Source organism: Dunckerocampus dactyliophorus, chromosome 8 (assembly GCF_027744805.1).
Source record: "Dunckerocampus dactyliophorus isolate RoL2022-P2 chromosome 8, RoL_Ddac_1.1, whole genome shotgun sequence".
In the NCBI taxonomy this organism is placed as follows: Eukaryota; Metazoa; Chordata; class Actinopteri; order Syngnathiformes; family Syngnathidae; genus Dunckerocampus; species Dunckerocampus dactyliophorus.
Window position 1 is genome coordinate 140,253 of NC_072826.1, and position 18,908 is coordinate 159,160.

An 18,908-nucleotide genomic window follows, 5' to 3' on the forward strand; every position below is an offset into this window, starting at 1 on the left:
ATTATTATTATTATTTTTTTCCCTTTTTTTCCCTCTACTGGTCAACATTCAAACTGGACGCCAACCTGTCTATAGAGGCCACCTGTCTATAGCGGCCACTTTTGCAGACTCCCTCTAGTAGCCACTATAGACAAGTTTGACTGTATATGTATATAATACATAATATATAATGATATACAGTATATACTGTATATAGATTCAAGATTCAAGAGTTTTATTGTCATATGCATAGTAAAACAGGCAGTTATACTATGCAATGAAATTCTGTTCATTCTCCCAAGAAAAGAAAGAAAACACAAGAAAAGAATAAGAACAGAAGAAACATAAATACCAATAAATTAAGCAACAACAACAGAAGAGACATTAATAGAGATAAATAATACAAATGAATAAATAAAGTGCTATGAGTGTGTGTGTGTGTGTTGCATGCGGTGTGTGTGAGTGCTTCGTTGAGAAGCCTGATGGCCTGTGGATAAAAGCTGTTTGCCAGCATTGTGGTCCTGGACTTCAAACTCCTGTAGCGTCTGCCTGACGGTAGGAGTGTGAATAATGATACATAATACAGTAGTACCTCGCATAACGTAAACCTCCTTTTATGTAAATTCCACTGAACGTAAAGAATTTATGTAAATTTTTCGCATCGTATTACGGAAGGAATTCCATATAACGTGAAGCGTCAAGTCCGTGCAAGCGACAGAGAGACTAACAGTACAATTGGTGACGCCTTCTGACGCTTCACGCTCTCATTGGCTGATTATTGGGGCACCGCCTACGCTCTCATCTCATTGGCTGATTATCGGGGCACCGCCTACGCTCTCATCTCATTGGCTGACTTATCCATTGCGTGCAATTTTGTGTGTGAGCTCCCTTCCTCATCTTAGTTGCCCTTAAACTAGTTTGCACGCATTGAAATCTCTTCTTAATTTGTTTACTTATCTTTGTGTTATGCCCTGCGATTGGCTGGCGACCAGTCCAGGGTGTACCCCGCCTGTCGCCCGAAGTCAGCTGGGATAGGCTCCAGCATGCCCCCGCGACCCTAATGAGGATGAAGCGGTATAGAAAATGGCTGGATCTTTCTGTTAAAATGACCGTAGTCATGGGCCCTAAACCAATTGTAAGTGACAAGAAAAAAGGGAAAAGTTTTCCACAAATTCTGACGCTTCCTGCTCTCATTAGCTGATTAGCGGAGCAGCGCCTACGCTCTCATCTCATTGCCTGATGATCGGGGCACTGCCTACGCTCTCATCTCATTGGCTGACGTATCCAGCGCTTCCGTGTTTGTGTGTGATAGACAGGCTGCTCCCTTCAAGCTCCCTTTGTCTTCGTAGTCGCCCTTAAACTAACTTAAACAATTAAGTTAAGTTACAAATTAAAATTTTGCACACAGCATTATCGTGTAGTGCGTTTGTCTGTGAGACCAGCTGACTCTTAGACTCTTTGAGTCGCGTTTCCACTCAGGCTAGTCCTCCTCCTCCTCTCCACTGGCGTTCTCCTGAACGGTAAGATTGTTTTTGTTTTTCAGTTTTATTCAATTACAGTAATCTTATTTATTACCTTATTTATATTGGAATGTTACTCTACTATGTTTTGCTAACAATTTCTTATATTTTCCCACCATATTTGGTGGACTTTCAATATTTTGAAGGCCAAAGGGGTGAGTTTGGGAAGATCTTGGAACGGATTAGGCTATTTACATTTATTTTACGCTTCGTATAACATAAAAACCCTATAACATCAAGGTTCTCGGAACAGACTATTTACGTTGTAGGGGCGTCTACTGTATATATGTATATAATACATATAATATATGTATATAATTATAATATATAATGATATATATATATATAATACATAATATTTACAGTATGTATATAATACATAATATATAATGATATACAGTAGTACCTCGCATAACGTAAACCTCCTTTTACGTAAATTCCACTGAACGTCAAGATTTTATGTAAAGTTTTTGCATCATATTACGTAAGAAATTCCATATAACGTAAAGCATCAAGCACTGATCTGTAATTAAAGAATCTGGATAGACCATACGTCGCACGCGCCCGTGCAAGCCACTGAAGCCACAGAGAGGCCATCTTACTACTCACATGTCGTACGTAGCAGACTACATTGGCACAGCGTATATAGTGTACAAAGCAAATGAAGAGGCTAACAGAACATCTATATTTTACATTAAAAAGCGGGGAGATTCTCCCATTCCTTCAAGTAACGCAACCTTCGTCCCTTAAAAACGATTTCATACGTTATTCTCTATCTTTTGGCTCTATTAAATGTACTTTTCCCCCTTCCAATTCTCATTGCCTTTGGGACAAAATTCTACTGTGCACCCTGGCTCAGCACTCCCCTATAGCAATGATAGTTTTACTCCTCTAGAAAGAGATTTTCATTTGAACTGCATATCCCATCCCTTTTTTCCACTAAAATCCATGGTCATGATCCTTTACTTCTTTCCCTTACTTTCATACAATTCACTATGCTCTCGTCAGTACAAAATATGAATCATCAAAGAGAGTGACTTTGGACCAGTTTTAAAATCATTTAACATTTTGCTGATTTTTTTTGCTTGTGTTATGAAATAGAAATAACCTCTTTTCTGATATAGAAATATATTTTAACAAAAACCACAGGAATAATATGTAATATAATATGTAATAATATATAAACATTGTCACCATATGGGGGTTCATTTGAAATTCGGTTAAACAAAAAAAAAAAACAAACGTATTTTTTTATATTTGCAAGCAACCGCAAATGATTTAGTAGTCTAGTCGGGGTTGTTTGTTTACATATCCCCCAATTCCAATCAACTTTATTAATAAGTCGGTGCAAGTTCAGACAAATAGAGTACACTTGGTGACACCTTCACGCTCTCATTGGCTGATTATCGGGGCACCGCCTACGCACTCATCTCATTGCCTGATTATCGGGGCACTGCCTACGCTCTCATCTCATTGGCTGACTTATCCAGCATGTACGTGAGTTTGTGTGAGAGACAGGCTTCTCCTTTCAACCTCCTTCCTCTTCGTAGTCCCCCTGAAACTAACTTAAACAATTATGTTAAGTTACAAATTAACATTTTGCACACAGCATTATCGTGTAGTGCGTGTGCGTTTGTCTGTGAGAACAGATGACTCTTCGACCCTTTGACTCGCGTTTCGACTCAGGCTAGTCCTCCTCCTCCTTCGGTAGTTCCTCCTTCTGGCTCCACTTGCGTGCTCCTGATCAAGACATCTCGTGAACGGTAAGATTGTTTTTGTTTTTCAGTTTTATTCATTTACAGTAATCTTATTTATTACCTTATTTTATATTGGAATGTTACTCTACTATGTTTATGCTAACGTTTTCTTATATTTTCCCACCATATTTAGTGGACTTTTAATATTTTGAAGGGCCAAAGGGGTGAGTTTGGGAAGATCTTGGAACGGATTAGGCTATTTACATGTATTTTACGCTTCGTATAATGTAAAAACCCTATAACATAAAGGTTCTCGGAACGGATTATTTACGTTGTAGGGGCGTCTACTTTATACTGTATATTACATTTCATATCCATATTTGCACTTTGCATTTTACATTAACGTATTATTTAATTAAATGTGTGTTTTTTCTATTGTATTTATTCAAATTTTTTGAATATATATATTATTATTAAGATATATTTTGTAATTATTTTATTGACGTAAGGCGAATGTCTGTGTTTCATAAGGTGCACTGCTGCGGAGGAGAACACGATACACAATAAAAGCCTATTGTATTCTATATATACTGTATACCATTTTCCGGACTATAAGTTGCACTCTTGTTCATGTTTGGCTGGTCCTGTTTTTCGTACTCCGGAGCGACTTATATTATGTATGTTTTTGTTCCACACTGCAGCCACGAGAGGGTGCTCTCGGCTTGTGTGCCAGTATCTGCTACTCCTACATCAACTTCTAAAGACACCTGAGAAATATGGAACTCAAATTCCCCCAAAAAGAAAAGAATATTCTGCAGATTTCAAGCTGCAAGTAAACTAGTTACGTTATGTTATGTTGTTAGGCTTTAGTTATCTGAAGAAGTGTTAACATGTCAGGTTAGCATAGCACCTATTCACGTTACGTTAACAAGCACCTATTTAGCCTGTTGTTCCCCATCTTATTCTTATTACTATAACTTGTCTTTCAAGATGAAATGTGTTCTCGGTCTCTGATTTGATCAAACACATTTCCCCCCAGTGCGACCTCTACACCACACTAATACCACAAACGTCACGCAATGTACCTGGCTGCTTCTGGCGGGGTTTGGGTAGGTTGGTGACGCAGGTGTGGGGGCACATGAGGATGTTGCAGGGGTGCAGGTTGCCCTCTAAGAAGAACTGCTTGGTGTCGGAGATGTGGATGCCCCCCAGAGGTGTTTTTGGTAAGGTATTGGCTGGGACCAGAGCGAGGCAGTACAGCCCCACCTGGTGGATGCTGTCGATGGCCTGCAGGGGGAGATGGAGGTGACTACGCCATTTGCAGCATGCTTGGACGGCTGACAGACAAATATTTCTCATCTGGGATGGAAAGGAAAAGATCCTACCTGAAGGACGCGGCTCATCCACTGGAAGCTGTCCTCCTCGCTAGCGTCTGGCCTCTGCTCGGCCACGATCACAACCCTCTCATCGTAAAACACAGTGGCTGAAAACACAGCAATCCTGACACACACACAGAGGAATGACTCAAAAAGTGTTTCCAATGTGGACTCATTGACACAATCAAGTTGGGAGATATTCATTCATTCATCATCAAGGGAGATTCCAAGGGGACATACTGTATTATTATGGACAACAGACTTTTTCATTGCATCCACCACATTTTGGTCTCCGGATTTTCTACCCAATCATGAATTCAGTCAATCCCAGCCATTTTCCAAAAGACAACCCCTTCAGTAGCGGCCATTGGACACCATTTGGACTGATCTTTCAAGGCACACGGAATATTGTGTTGTATGGCGATGTAATCGTGGAACCTACCAAAACAAACATTAGACTTATTCCCTTTTTGCGTTCTTTAGTAATCAGCAGTAGAACATAGCTAAGTTTCAGGAAAATATCAGTTCCTGACTAGAAAAGGGAGAAAAACAGCTTTTTGTGAAAAGATAAATTTCAAGCATAACTTTCACTTTGACAAATATTTTTTTGTGACAGCTCAAACATGTAAACAACTATACCGACATAAACAACACAAAAAACATGAAAATAACTATTTATTTACAAATAGAACACCATCAACTATTTAAAATTTTCTGTGTGTGCGTGTGTGCATGTGTGCACGCGTGTCCCTACAATGCGTAACCTTCTGCATGCTACAGTCCTCCACGCTCTTCCACTTCCTCCTTGCTGGCGAGTGTGTTTTTACATGTAAAAGATCCAATATTAAAGGTAAGTCTGCCACCTTTTGGCCGTTTTTATGCCTTAAAACTGCATAATTGGCGTCTTTTAGTCTGCAGTTGCATCATCACCTCTTTTTGCCTCTGGTGCAAAAAAAAGTAAAAGACGTATAAATGTGTCTTTGTGAGCAGGTGTTGGCGTTTTAAAAAACAAATAAATACGTCTTTGGTATTGAATGAGTTAAGTGGGATGTTACACAAGCTGTATCTGGCTCATTTGCATACGACCGCCCACACACAGAGTTCCCGTCATTGGGCCTCGTTCATGAAACGTTCTTACTCACAAATGTGTTCATAAAGCCTTCTTACTTTTGGCATTCACGAAACGTGTTCTTAACTCACAGTTCTTAGATCTAAGAACAAATTCCACGAACGCTCACAAATAAAGCTTGCACTTTCAATGCGCAATCGCCCTCATGATGGATTTTGCAACCTGATCCCAAAAAAGTAGTGCAAATAAAATATCCCAAAAATTATTTATCATCAAAACAACTAAAATATACTCCATCGATAAATATACTGTATATTCAAATCCCAATTCATTCATCCATTTCCCTACCTCAATCGCAAACGGTATCAGTCAATTAATATCCAAATAATCTCAGATTCGCAACAAGATTCTGAATGTTGTTGCAAGTTTCCCCGGAGGTACACACGACTCCTACATTTTCCAAAATTCCTCCGTTGGAATGCGCCTGAGTCATGGCGCAGCATGCGACGGATGGTTAATCGGTGCGTAAAATGTTAATTTCTTGCCTTTTGCATGTTGTTATGTAGCCATTAACTTATTTTACATGTGATCGAGGCTATGCCCTGGCACCTTGGCTCATGACACCATTGAATAATCCGCAAACCCCACAAGAACAAATGTACAACCAAAAGCACACACGTACACGCTCCTGCGTGGAGCGCACCATCGGTATACTCAAGGGACGCTGGATGTGTTTGGACACTGCAGGTGGAAGGCTGCTCTACAAACCAGAAAAGGTAGGTTTTGTAGTATTTAATATTAGGTGTTAGTTTATTTATGCTCTGGAATGGCAAAAAAATAAGAGGCAAACATTCTGATTCTTTGTTTGTGAAGGCTCTCATTAATCCAGGAATTCTCCATTGCAAATATGTTTTATTTGGTCAACTGGATAAATAATTGATTCTCTGTTCTTGCAGGTGTGCAGGATCATAATGGCCTGCTGCGTCTTGCATAACATCGCAATGAAACGTGGTGTGCCTATTGCGCACGAGCACCCCCAGATAACGACATGCGCCCCCAGCCACGTCTTGAGCCAGAGCACGGGGCTGCTGTATTAATTAGGCAGCGTCTAATCAAATGTAACCACAGAAAAAATAAATTGTCACACACAAACTATGTATTTTGACTTTATTTTTCCATCATAATTGTGTAAATATTTTGTAGAATTTCCGAAATGGTTTGGTTTCTGATTGATGGCCCACCTCCCGTTTCCTCCAGATCCCTCCGGTGCCGTCCAATCTTTTTTTTGAGTCTATTTTAAGTCAAACCACTTCTTTTTAACCTCTGCGGTGGTGCGTTTCTCCGTGGAAACGGCATTTATGTTTCCTGCAATGGTGCTCCATGCCGACTCTTTTTGGATGGCCTGATGACCGGTGGATACACGTGAAAATAAGGTGGTCTTGTGTTCGGTCACTCCTTGTAAAAGCACCTCTATTTCAGTAGAATTGAAGTTTTTCTTTCGTTTGTTGTCCAGCTGCTTCTTAGTCTTGCCCTTGCGCTTTAGCATCTTGGCCTCTAGCTGCCTGTTGCGCACGGCACATTTTTGACCTTATATAGGAAATAATAGGCGGTGACCTATGCAAATTAGGCCTCACATGCACGTGCATCTCCGTTAGCATTCATCAACCTAAGAACACCGGTGTGAACGATTATCCCTACTTAAGAACGTGTCGTGAATGTGACGCAGTTTCCAACCCACGCTTTCTTAAGTACACTTCTTAAGAAGACTTTTAAGAAGATGTTCGTGAATGAGGCCCATTGTCTTTTCCTGTCAACTCTTCCGTTCCCCCTGGGAAACTCCTGTATTTTGCCCTTCTTTCCCGTCATCATCCCGTTAAAATAGTTTTAATATGAAGGTACGACTGAGCAAGTGTGCTAATTTTTGGTCAAAAAATTATTTACAATTTATTTACATTTACATTTTTTTCTCCCCAAATATTTTTATTTGGGCAAAAAAACTCATCTCATTCATCCTAAATTGGTAATAATTTCTAAACACGGCATAAAATGTACTTAAACAGTACATAGAGGAGATAAATAAAGTATCTATCAGTCTAATGCCGTGACCACATGACAGTCATGCAAGATGGCGGCGCCCCGTGTTCGCTTCGACCGTCAACTCTTTGTTACCTCAAAACACAAGTTCATATTTGACGATTGCAAGCAGTGTGGAAGATGTAGACAAACGCTCTCTCTAGCCTTGCTAGCCTGCTATCCTCTAGCCTGCTAACCTGACAACGAGGCTAAAGGCGACACCGTGACTCTGATTCCATCTGCCATCATCATTCACGGGTGGTGAGTAGCCATACATTTCATCACTTTTACTGTGCTCACCTCCCCCGATACACAGTCTTGACCGGCTCCACAGCGAGTGCGGTGGCCACCAGGTCGTCTGCATTGTGTCTCCGTCCGCTCACTTGCAGGAGACCCTCTATCTTACCCACGACAAAGATCAGACTGCCCTGTGTAGGCACGGTGGCGGTGTTATTGATAGCAAAGGAAGAATGTTAGCACAGATGTGATCAATCGATCTCACCGGACCAACAAAGCCCAAGAGTCCTGACCGCACAAACGGAATCTCTCCGATGGGGACTCCATTAGCATTGACCGGGATCACCTGAGCACAAAATGACAGAACAAAGAGTAAGAAAGAGCAGCAGGCAGCGTTTAACGCCGCTTTCATACCTCAAAGGTGTTTTTGGTGACACCGGGCAGGCCGTAGTACATGGTGCCTCCGGCTCGGGAGTTGATGATTATCTCTCCGATCTCATCGGTTTTACACAGCTGGGGAGGCCCGTCCGGTCTGACAATACACATGAGAGCTGCAGACACACAAAGAAAAACAATGCTGATCATATTTGTATACGTTCCTTCAGAGGATACTCTGGGCTGCAAGCTCACCTCCCGGCATGACATGCCCCACGTCTTGCACGGTGAGGGCCGAGTTCTTGTCTTCCGTGTTGACTCTGATGACCCCGTGGCTTAGCCCGCCCAGGGAAAGGACAGCACGGGCAGGAAGCGGCGCACCCGGTAATCCAGGCCTACAATTTGACCAGACGATCAATCATCTGTTTGTCAGCAAGTGGCTTTTCATTCCCATTGATGAGCCAGCAAAGGCAGAATTCCTTTGGCAGGCAATGAGAATACTAAAAATACTCACATTTCTATTGTTTCTCATTGAAATGATGCAAAATAGTACAGTATGTGTCCCTGGAGCTGCCAAACATCACATCATCTTCCTCCACTTTTGAAGGAAGAGGCACTCAAACGCCTCATAAAGAAGAAAACCTCCTTCCTCAAAAACACAATACCCCCTCTGACCCGCCCCAACAATAATAATAATAATGATAATAATGAATGCACACACCCACCAATTCAAGGAAAGAAGGCTTTGCTACACATCTAAAAGTGCAGCCTTGAGCTCTGCCAACTATCCACCAGTCAGCTACAGACGTGGGAAGTCTTTGTTTTTCTTCAGCCAATAAGCTAACCTAGCATGATGTTAGCACCCTAGCATTTGAGCTCACATTTAGCTAACATTTGTGTCATTTGTGTCATTTGTGTAGGATTCCTTATTCATAAATGGAATATTTTGGTAGTTAGAGCAGAGAATAAAAATGCTTTTTAACGTGATTAGAGCCCTCTAGACATAAAATAACACCCCTATAGTCACATTTGCACACCTATTACCCAATATAGTAGACATAAGCGGAAATAAGACGTATAAAATATAGAAAACCTGTTTACCGCCTTCTAAATGTGCTTTTTAACATGACTAGAGTCCTGTAGACATGAAATAACACCCCTATAGTCACCTTCACACTCCTATTACCCAATATAGTAGACATAACAGGAAAGAATAAGACATAAATAAGACATAATATAGCTTCACACATGTTAGCATTGGAAAAGTTTCTTGTAGTTTACTTGCGGTTGTGTAGAGTACTTCCTGTGGTGGCTATTGTACTTCCTGCATCAAGGCTAGATTTTGGACAACACACTACGGTGGGACCTCTGACACAAGGTACTGAAGAATAGTAGAATACGGCGGCCTGCTGAGAAAGGAAGTAAATGTGACACACCGGCGTATGGCCACCGTCATGGCCTCAGGGGATGTGGCGCAGGGACAGATGACCTCGGGCTTCAGCCCGTGAGACTGGAAGACGTTGAGGAAGGCATCGCAGGAAGAAACAGACCCTGGAAACAAAGACACAAAGAAATGGGGCGGGGCTGGAAAGAAAGACACCAAAGGATGACTCACAGGGGTTGGCACCGTCGGCAACTATCAGCATCCGTAGAGACACCAGGCTGATGTCTCTCTGCTCCCGGTGGGCCATCATGGCCCAGTGCAGGTCCCGGCACTTCACCAAAGCCAAACGAGCTGCAGGACAAAATTATCACATCACCTCTCCCATGCTGACAAACTGAAGGATGCTGTTAAGGTCACTTTGATGATTTATTATTATTATTACTATTTGATGCATCCTTTGTGGTCCTGGCTAGGCTTTACATCCCATATGTTCTGCAGCAGAAGTCACAGTTTTTTCATAGTTTGGCTGCTTGTGCAGCTTCTATATTGTAAAATCTTAGGGTTGGCACAACAATCCATACTTGCTAGCAATAGCGTGAGGGAGCCATGTTGGGACGGCGATGGTGTGAGCAATCTAAATTCTCAACAAAAACATGTTGGAAGAAAAGTGCACTTTTCCTTTATATACTCGACCGTTGGAAAGCGTTTTGAATAAAGTAGTGAATTTAAAAACACATTGTTTTTATGGTGGTATTGAATGAAGTATGAAGAAAGGTGGGAATTGCTAGGTATTGGTCTGGACTACTGAAACGGTGGCTAAAAATATCCAAAGAATTTCACCTGCTGCCTTTAAGTGTTTGCTTTCTGGTGACATCTAGTGGCTAAAAGATGCCACATTGAATCGAGAAACAATGCAGTTGTCCTTCGCTACCTTGCAGTTCCAACACGGGTCCTTGCAGTCCAACATGAACGAGTGGAAAACAGTTCTCCTCCCATTTCATGTGGAAGTGGTAAGTTTTTGGCTTCTTTGTCCTTCTTCCCACTCAGTTTCAAACCTATTCTTAAGTTTAGAATAAATAAATTGAAGGCTCGGTGGCTTGCTATTGTTAAAGTGGCATCTCTTGTGTCCCTGCAGAGATCCTGTAGCCTGCACATGAGTGGAGCACCATGTGGTGTAAACAACTTTTCCCTCCCTTGTAACCTGCACTGCCATGAGTACCTGCACCTGATCGTGCCTAATAAAAGGATTTTATTTGCACACATGAATGTATGAAAGGAGAGGGACTTCCTCCCACCACCCAGCAAGCCACGCCCTACACAGCCACCAGAGAGCCACCGGCCCCAAGAGCCAGCCCAAAAAGCCCCCCTCAGGAAGACCAGCAAGGGGCCGCAGAGAGGTAACCCTGACCAGAAACAGAGTGCCGGCAGGCTGGAAGTGACCAAGCCCCAGCCCATCACACAGCCCTGCCACCCCAGCGGCATGCAGGCCACCAGTAGCATGGGCCCGCCCCCCGCAGACTGCCGAACCCCCCCCCAAGCGCGCATAAGTGACCACGGCCCAGGTCTGTCCAAGGGAAGCACCGCAAACCCCCACAAGGCCTGGCATCAATCGGCCCCAATGGGCCCCAATGCCCTCCCCCCTCCCAGGAAGGGCAGGCAAACCAGACAAAAACGGCCCACAATCCATGCCCAGTGGACAGGTGCAACAGAATAGGCAGGAGGCACCCGATCCAGCCCGCTCCACCCATGTGTAGGTGATGAGGTGTGATTGCGTCTATTATGCTCTGAAGGGCTGGTCTCTGTGTCCCTGGGGGATGTATGTGTGTGCATGTCTATGATAGGGGTGTACTGTATGTCAAAGACAGCTAACCATGCAATTCAAATTTGGGGACAGCTCACCCCTCATCTGCCCAGCCCCCCCAAACCCTAAGTGTCCCTTATACGGTTAAAATTGAGGGGTGACTGAGTCAGAGGCATGCCAGTGTCAAAGGATCCGCCGCAAGGCAACCCTACACCCCCACCATGCCTGACCGTGGACCACCCCCCAAAGTCCTACATGTATGTGAACTGGTGCAGCAGAGTAGGAAGGACGAGGGCCCCCAACACCGCCCAAACCGAGCCGGGAGGGACTGAGGATACATGACAGACAGGCCACTCACCACAGCACAGGATCGGGCAAGCCACGGGCTGCAGGACACACCCCAAGACCCACCCGGCCCGCCAGGGCACCCAGTCCGGCCCACCCAAACCCCCAGAGACGGTACCCCCAAACCGCCACGAACCAGGCACACGCCCGAAGGCAGCCCCAACTGCCACCAGACCAGCAGGAACCGCGCCCACGAGACACACACACACATAAGAGAACCGGGCCCCACACAGAGCGGAGCACGCCAACGCCCACGCCCACGAGGCACACAAGCCAAAAGCGCCAAGGAGGGACAGAGAAGCCAGCACCACACGACAGGGTCCATGAGAGGAGCGATACCCTGCCGGACGCCAAAGTACATGCCACCGCCAGCCCTGCCCCCCCGCCATACCCCGTCCGGAGGTAGGCAGAGAGCCACCAGCACGGAAATGGAGAAGACCAGCCAGACACCAGCCAACAGCCCCCCCCCAGCCCTCCACCCTAACACTCAAGGGAGTTAGCTCCGCAGAGACAGCTGGGCACAAGCACCTGCGCCCCACCGAGGACAGGTCCAGGCCCCCCATGTATAAGCATGCATTTTATGAAATTGCATTGTCCCCTATAAACGTATGTAATCTAATGTAATCTGCAGCAATGCTAATTCATGTACACTGTCCAATCAATAAAATCGATTAAATATTCACCAGGCCAATTAAAAAATGGCCCCCTTGCCACACTCAACATCTTCTAGAGCAAGTAGTTGTCAGGGGGTGCCACGGGTGTTTTTACCTTTGTGAATGTGCACCCTCTGCACCCAGGAGAGAGGACAGGCCTTCATGACCGCGTAGGGAACACTGATAGTGTGGATCCTGTTCATCACAGCCTGCAAACACCACCTTAGTGTGAAAGCTTTGCTTGACTTACTGCGTGATGATAACATCACAACATGACATCCACTCACCGTGAGAACGCCGTGCCACAGACCCATGTCCTTCTTAAAGTCCAGAACATTGACTAATGTTTCACCTGCGACAGACAAACAGACAATTTCAGACGTATGGAGGCTAGCATGAAGCAAAGTCAAGTGGAAAGAAAACACGTCTTCACCCTCGCAGTAGTTGCAGGCCTGAGTCAGCGCCTGGCAGTGGGTCAGCATGGCAACTTTAGACACTGCCACCCCCACCACCGTGCCCTCTTTATTTGCCTTGTACTGTGCAAACACAAAGTTGCTTAAGGTCAGCTTGGATCACTTCACCTAACTTTTGTCATACTTGATTTATCTCCAACAGAAACAGATGCTCCAACCAATCAATATTTGCTAAGCCACTGGTTCTCAACCCGTGTGGCTGCAGGGCCACTTCAGGGATAGCTGGGATGTTTTGACATGAAGTTGTATGACATCCCCGTCAGCAGTGCAGTACATCAAACCACCTGCACCTCAACACCACCAAGACCAGAGAAATGGTGCTGGACTTCAGGAGGAACAGGACACACCCAGAACTTGTTCTCATTAAAGGTGACCGTGCGGAGGTGGTTCACACCTACAAATACCTGGGAGTGCATCTGAATGATAAACTGGACTGGACTACCAACATGGATGCTCTGTGCAGGAAAGGGCAGAACTGTCTGTACCTCCTCAGAAGGCTGGCGTCCTTCACCGTATGCAAGAAGCTGCTACACATCTTCTACCAGACTGTGGTAGCGAGTGCCCTCCCGTATGCAATGGTGTGCTGGGGGAGCAGCCTGGACAAACTGGTGAGAAAGGCACTGATCTGGACAGCCTGGCATCTGTGGCAGAGTGAAGGACACTGAGGAGGCTCATTTCCATCATGGACAACCAGTATCATCCAACGCACAAGAGCAGCTTCAGTGGCAGATTACTATCACTGTCCTGCTCCACTGGGGGGTGAAGGTGGGGTATTAAGTTACTGTCGATGTACTACCCTGCTGATGGGGATGTCATACAACTTCATGTCAAAAACCCCAACTATCCCTTTAAGAACATGTGGAGGGCCTAACACGGCCCCGGGCCGCCCTGAAGGTGCAGCTTTGTCACCTCGATGTATGCGGGGTCGGTGTTGGCCGTGGGGATGTGCGGCTGCCAGTCTTTAGAAGGCTTGGTCAGGTACTTGGAGTCCGTTATCACCCACTTCATCCGAGGCCATCCTGGAAGACAAAGGTGAAGGTAAACTAAGATCAAGATTTCATAGATGAAGCGATGATGCTGATGAGGAGGGACGGATGTGACAATGGCGTGCGCTACATGGCTGCAACCAGCAGAGGCGCTGTTGATTCACGCTCAAGTACTTTGTGGTCAAAACAACACACTGAAAAATGAGCAATTCTACTAAAAAGCTAACGACCGATGGTTCATTTTAATATAGCTTCTAAGACTTTGAGCTGACCTTTGAACTGCATGATTTCTCCAGTGGGAGTCTTAGGCAGACCCTTCAGACATATCTCGCTGGTCAGTGCTAGGCCAACACCACAGCTACCGAGGAGGAACCCCACCTGGCTGATGCCCGCATCCTACATGGCCAGCAGCACACAATACGACATTTTTAATCACCATGCAGGAAGGAAACCTTTAGCGAGTCATACACCTCACCTTACGAGACAGCGGCACCTCGATGGGTACGGGTATGACCTCAGCCAGGAGGCAGCCATAGAAGGCCACCCAGAACATCCCCGGGTCACTGTTGGGGTACACGAGCGCCACCTACACACATATGAAGCAAACATTGTGCTATTTCATGAAATACACACTAAAAACATTCATGATGCTAGTTTATTTTCGTCGGTTATTCAATCAACAAGCAGCACTCAATGTCCTCACACACCTTCAGATTGGGTTTGGCATTTCGAGGTGAAAACAACATGAAAACAGAGAGCTGTCTACTTTGTCCTCACCCTGTCTCCTGGCTTGAGAATCTGCTCATTCTTGGTGCCCAGCTTATTGAGGAGGGTGTACGCAAGCTTCACGCTGCGGCTCCACAGCTTCCCTAACAGAAGGAGAGGCACAACGTTGACCATCCTGGCATACAGCAGGTAGCTCTGGCGCACAAGCAAGGTCTCTGGCGTAAAAACATCTCACCATAAGTCAGCGTGTACAGCGCTTTGCCTGTGATGTCAAGAGCTGTGAGGGCAGGGCTTTTCCCCTGCGTCGCCCCCCAGCGGGCCAACGCCGCTTGCAAGGCTGGGGGCCAGTTACTGACCACCCCCAGAGGCTCGCCTTTCACCGGGATGATCTGACGGCCCTCCGGCTTGGGTGTGTTGGGGTCCGGCTGGGGCACTGAAGGACAGCACTTCTATCATGGACACACTCAACGAAAAACACTGAACGTGGACACTGAAGCTAAAACTTCAAGGGGTCCCATCCTGTTCATTTCAAATGATACTGGCCCAGGTTTCTCCATCAATCAAGTTGTGCACAGGGTAAATCTGCATTCTTCTCTTCTTGGCCGACACACCCCCACCCCAACTACACCTGCTCTGGCGCGTAGCGTAGCGCCACCCCCAAAGACACGCCCTCCCCCCCGCTGGTTAGGTGCTAATGATTATCGGCAAAATCCCACGTTATCAAACTGTGCTTTGTGAATTCAAATAAAGCAGCCTACACGTTGCTGACTCACTTTTTATTGAGTGCGTATGCTAAACAACCCACCATGGGGCCAAAGACAGTTGCGAGTGGCAGAAGGTGACAAACACGATTGAATTCCATCTCTCCAGGATGTACGAAACATCTGCATCAACGATAATAATAATACTTTCTTCATTTGGAATGATTTGACATTTAAACTAGAATTATTCTCGATTAAATGTATTCTTTTCTTCATATTTTTGGCTGATGTCCTATGGGAAAAATTGCCCTGGTTTTTGTATGTTTTGGTTGAAGCTTTTGGAAGGAATGAATAAGAAACGTGTGGTACCAGTGTATACATAAATACATACATTTAGACATAAATACACCAAGAAAAGTATACAGTGTTCCCTCCATCCATTGCCCTTCAAGAAGAACTGCATTGTGGGAAGTTGAGTGTAGTTCTGTGCTTTAGCACAAGGTGGCGGCGTCCCTCTCTCTTCTGTCTGCACCGCCCATTGTCTTCTGCATCCCGATTGGCTGTAGACCATTGTCAATCTCTTTCGTGCCGTCTCCTGTTGTGGCCATCGCTAGCAAACTGGCTAACCGTGTGAACTGCTTGCTAACTGCCAGTAAACAATAGAAGAAGAAGAAGAAGCTACCTGTGTGACTGAGCACTGAGCACTCGAAAAAGGCAGAAGAAGATGCTAACCATCGCACAAAAACTCGGACTTCTGGACATGCTGAAGGAAGGTTAAGTTGCGGCTGTAGGGCGCCACTGCAGAACAAATGAATCTTTGGGTCATGGAGGACGAGGAGGAGGAGTAAAATAGGACAAAGGGAGCAATATGTTTAAAGAAGAATACAAAACGCAACAGCCCAACGACGCCAGGGCGAAGAGGCACAAATACACGTGAGTCACTTACTCATTTCTTGTGTCCAACCTTGGTGGTTGATCATTAAAATGTAAAGGAAATGTGAACTTTGAGATGAGAGTGTTTAAACAAGAGAGAAATGTGAGAAAATATTCATGTTCGTCTGAAGGAGTGCTTTTACAGCCTTAAAACTTAATTATTGGAAACAAATAAAGTTGGCTACTTGGTGGATTACACTTATTGTGGGCTATTTTGGGAACCTATCCCCCGTGATAAACGAGGGAACAATGTACACCAATCTGAAAAGCTGCAAGTGTAGGATAGAACCCATTTCTTGTCTGTTCTGTCTCCAATAGAAGCCATTGAAGCTAACGATGGATGCGTGTGTGCGGGTCTCACCTTCTACTATCTCCTCAGAGTCGTCGGTGAAGAACTCGCTGAGGGGGGGCCTCTTGGGCCTCTTCAGGGTGTTTAGAAGTTGCTGGATCTTGGTGGACACCCTGCTGTTGACTGGAACTCCTGCAAGAAGGTGGTGGGGGCGTGTTTGTCAGGACAAACAAGCTAACAAAACAGGCTGCTGTTCCTCACCCCATAAAATAGACTTTTATTCAAACGTGCGTCAGGGTTGCAGGAGAGGTTGGGAATGCAAAAGCAGCACACAAGAGTGGGATGAAAAGGAGGAAAAGAAGGTGAGAGTTGGGGTAAAGAGTGTTTTTGGTGTGCAGGTGTGCAGTAAAGCGGGACACTAAGGGGAAACACAGCAAAGACTTATATTGGACATGAAAGAGTGTCCTTACTCTGCAGATTAATTCTTCCTACCAGCCAGTCAAATACACACACGACAGGGCAGAGAAAGAGCGACAGCAAGAGAAAGCAGTCTGATTAATGCCACACGCATCAGCATCAGGATCAGCAAAGGAAACGTTACCGTCTGCAGTCTCCATCATGCTGGAACGACTCTGCCCTCGACTCATCCCACGCACCGTGGCGTTGGACGGCAGGTCAACCCGCGGCCCTCTGGCTGGAAGCGCCATGGCCGTCACATCTGGAGGCGGGGCGCTGTTTTCAGAGGGGGCTGCGGGTTTAGGGAGGTGGGGGCGGGAGCATGAAAGGACAGCCAAATGAATGTGGAAGACGTAGCTAACATGTAAAATGCTGATGGACGACACGGATTCATCTTTTATTACTGACTTACTAACACTCACCTCCATGCATACCAACCATCTTGTATTATTATTGCTTTCAATAGATGTTATTTAAATCAGGGCTTCTCAAACAGTGGGGCAGGACCCCCTGGGGGGGACGTGGGAGGCAATATTAGTGCAGCCCTGCCATGTATGACTTTGTGGTACTCAGCATGCAATTTAACTCTTGACTACGCTTGTATGCGTCACTGCTGTTTATTTGGTTGCATTTTGCTGCTTTCAGTTTCACCTTCAGTCTGTACAGTACACATGCAGTACATAAACACATACCACCACACTCTCAGTCTGTATAGTACACATGCAGTACATAAACACACACCACCACACTCTCAGTCTGTACAGTACACATGCAGTACATAAACACATACCACCACTAATTTCAATCAACAAGATCAATGTAAATATTAGCATAAATGAAATACAGTATCAATAAATAAGGTGTATTAGCTCCCCAGGAGGGAATAATCAACAATATGTACACATATGTACTATAATATACAGTATATCATCATATCAATATGCTCACATCCATTTCAACAATAATAATACTACATCAAATAATACTGTACATACAGTATGTCATGAAAACCTTAAATACTATGCAAATCATTCCGATATAATAATCATAATCATCTATGAATAAGAATAAAATATACAAGAGGACATAATACATTCTTATCAGGTCTGGAAAAGGAGATAATACTAATATGTAATACTGCATACAGTACTAATACTAATATGTAATACTGCATAGTAATACTAATATGAAATACTGCATAGTAATACTACATTGTAATACTGCATAAAGTATTAATCCTAATATAAAATACTGCGTAGTAATACTACTTTGTAATACTGCATAGTGATACTAATATGAAATACTGCATAGTAATACTGCATACAGTATTACTGCTAATATAAAATACTGTATAGTAATACTACTTTGAAATACTGCATAGTAATACTGCATACAGTATTAATCCTAATATAAAATACTGCATAGTAATACAGTAGACGCCCCTACAACGTAAATAATCCGTTTCAAGAACCTTTATGTTATAGGAATTTTATGTTATACGAAGCATAAAATACATGTAAATAGCCTAATCCGTTCCAAGATCTTCCCAAACTCAACCCTTTGGCCTTCAAAATATTGAAAGTCCACCAAATATGGTGGGAAAATATAAGAAAACGTTAGCATAAACATAGTACAGTAACATTATAGTATAAAATAAGGTAAATAAGGTCTAATGGTCGATTGGGAACGGCCCTATAGTCTAGCAACATCACTTCATTTCATACCACCGGCATACTTCTGGATCATTTCCTGCTTTGTTTCGATCGACAACTTTTCCCTTTTTTTCTTCTCACTTACACTTGGTTTAGGGCCCATGACTCCGGTAATTTTAACAC

The 18,908-nt window shown here is 44.4% G+C and overlaps 1 protein-coding gene across 6 annotated transcripts in view; it reads right to left on the bottom strand.

Moving 5' to 3' along the window:
* The window catches only part of dip2bb (disco-interacting protein 2 homolog Bb), a 57,314-nt gene that overhangs the window by 20,294 nt on the left and 18,112 nt on the right, over window positions 1-18,908 (bottom strand). For 4 of the 6 annotated variants that reach the window (XM_054783772.1, XM_054783769.1, XM_054783767.1 and 1 more), the window contains 19 exons: window positions 17,219-17,365; window positions 17,088-17,105; window positions 16,690-16,809; window positions 14,930-15,127; window positions 14,746-14,837; window positions 14,444-14,554; window positions 14,241-14,364; window positions 13,892-14,001; window positions 12,943-13,045; window positions 12,797-12,861; window positions 12,625-12,718; window positions 9,942-10,061; window positions 9,763-9,877; window positions 8,582-8,721; window positions 8,366-8,502; window positions 8,217-8,297; window positions 8,015-8,142; window positions 4,582-4,696; window positions 4,282-4,483 (listed from right to left, as the gene is read on the bottom strand). In XM_054783772.1, the coding sequence (XP_054639747.1) occupies window positions 4,282-4,483; window positions 4,582-4,696; window positions 8,015-8,142; window positions 8,217-8,297; window positions 8,366-8,502; window positions 8,582-8,721; window positions 9,763-9,877; window positions 9,942-10,061; window positions 12,625-12,718; window positions 12,797-12,861; window positions 12,943-13,045; window positions 13,892-14,001; window positions 14,241-14,364; window positions 14,444-14,554; window positions 14,746-14,837; window positions 14,930-15,127; window positions 16,690-16,809; window positions 17,088-17,105; window positions 17,219-17,365 (2,220 nt within the window). The remainder of the gene's footprint in view (window positions 1-4,281; window positions 4,484-4,581; window positions 4,697-8,014; window positions 8,143-8,216; window positions 8,298-8,365; window positions 8,503-8,581; window positions 8,722-9,762; window positions 9,878-9,941; window positions 10,062-12,624; window positions 12,719-12,796; window positions 12,862-12,942; window positions 13,046-13,891; window positions 14,002-14,240; window positions 14,365-14,443; window positions 14,555-14,745; window positions 14,838-14,929; window positions 15,128-16,689; window positions 16,810-17,087; window positions 17,106-17,218; window positions 17,366-18,908) is intronic. The other 2 variants (XM_054783768.1, XM_054783771.1) reach the window with 1 other exon arrangement.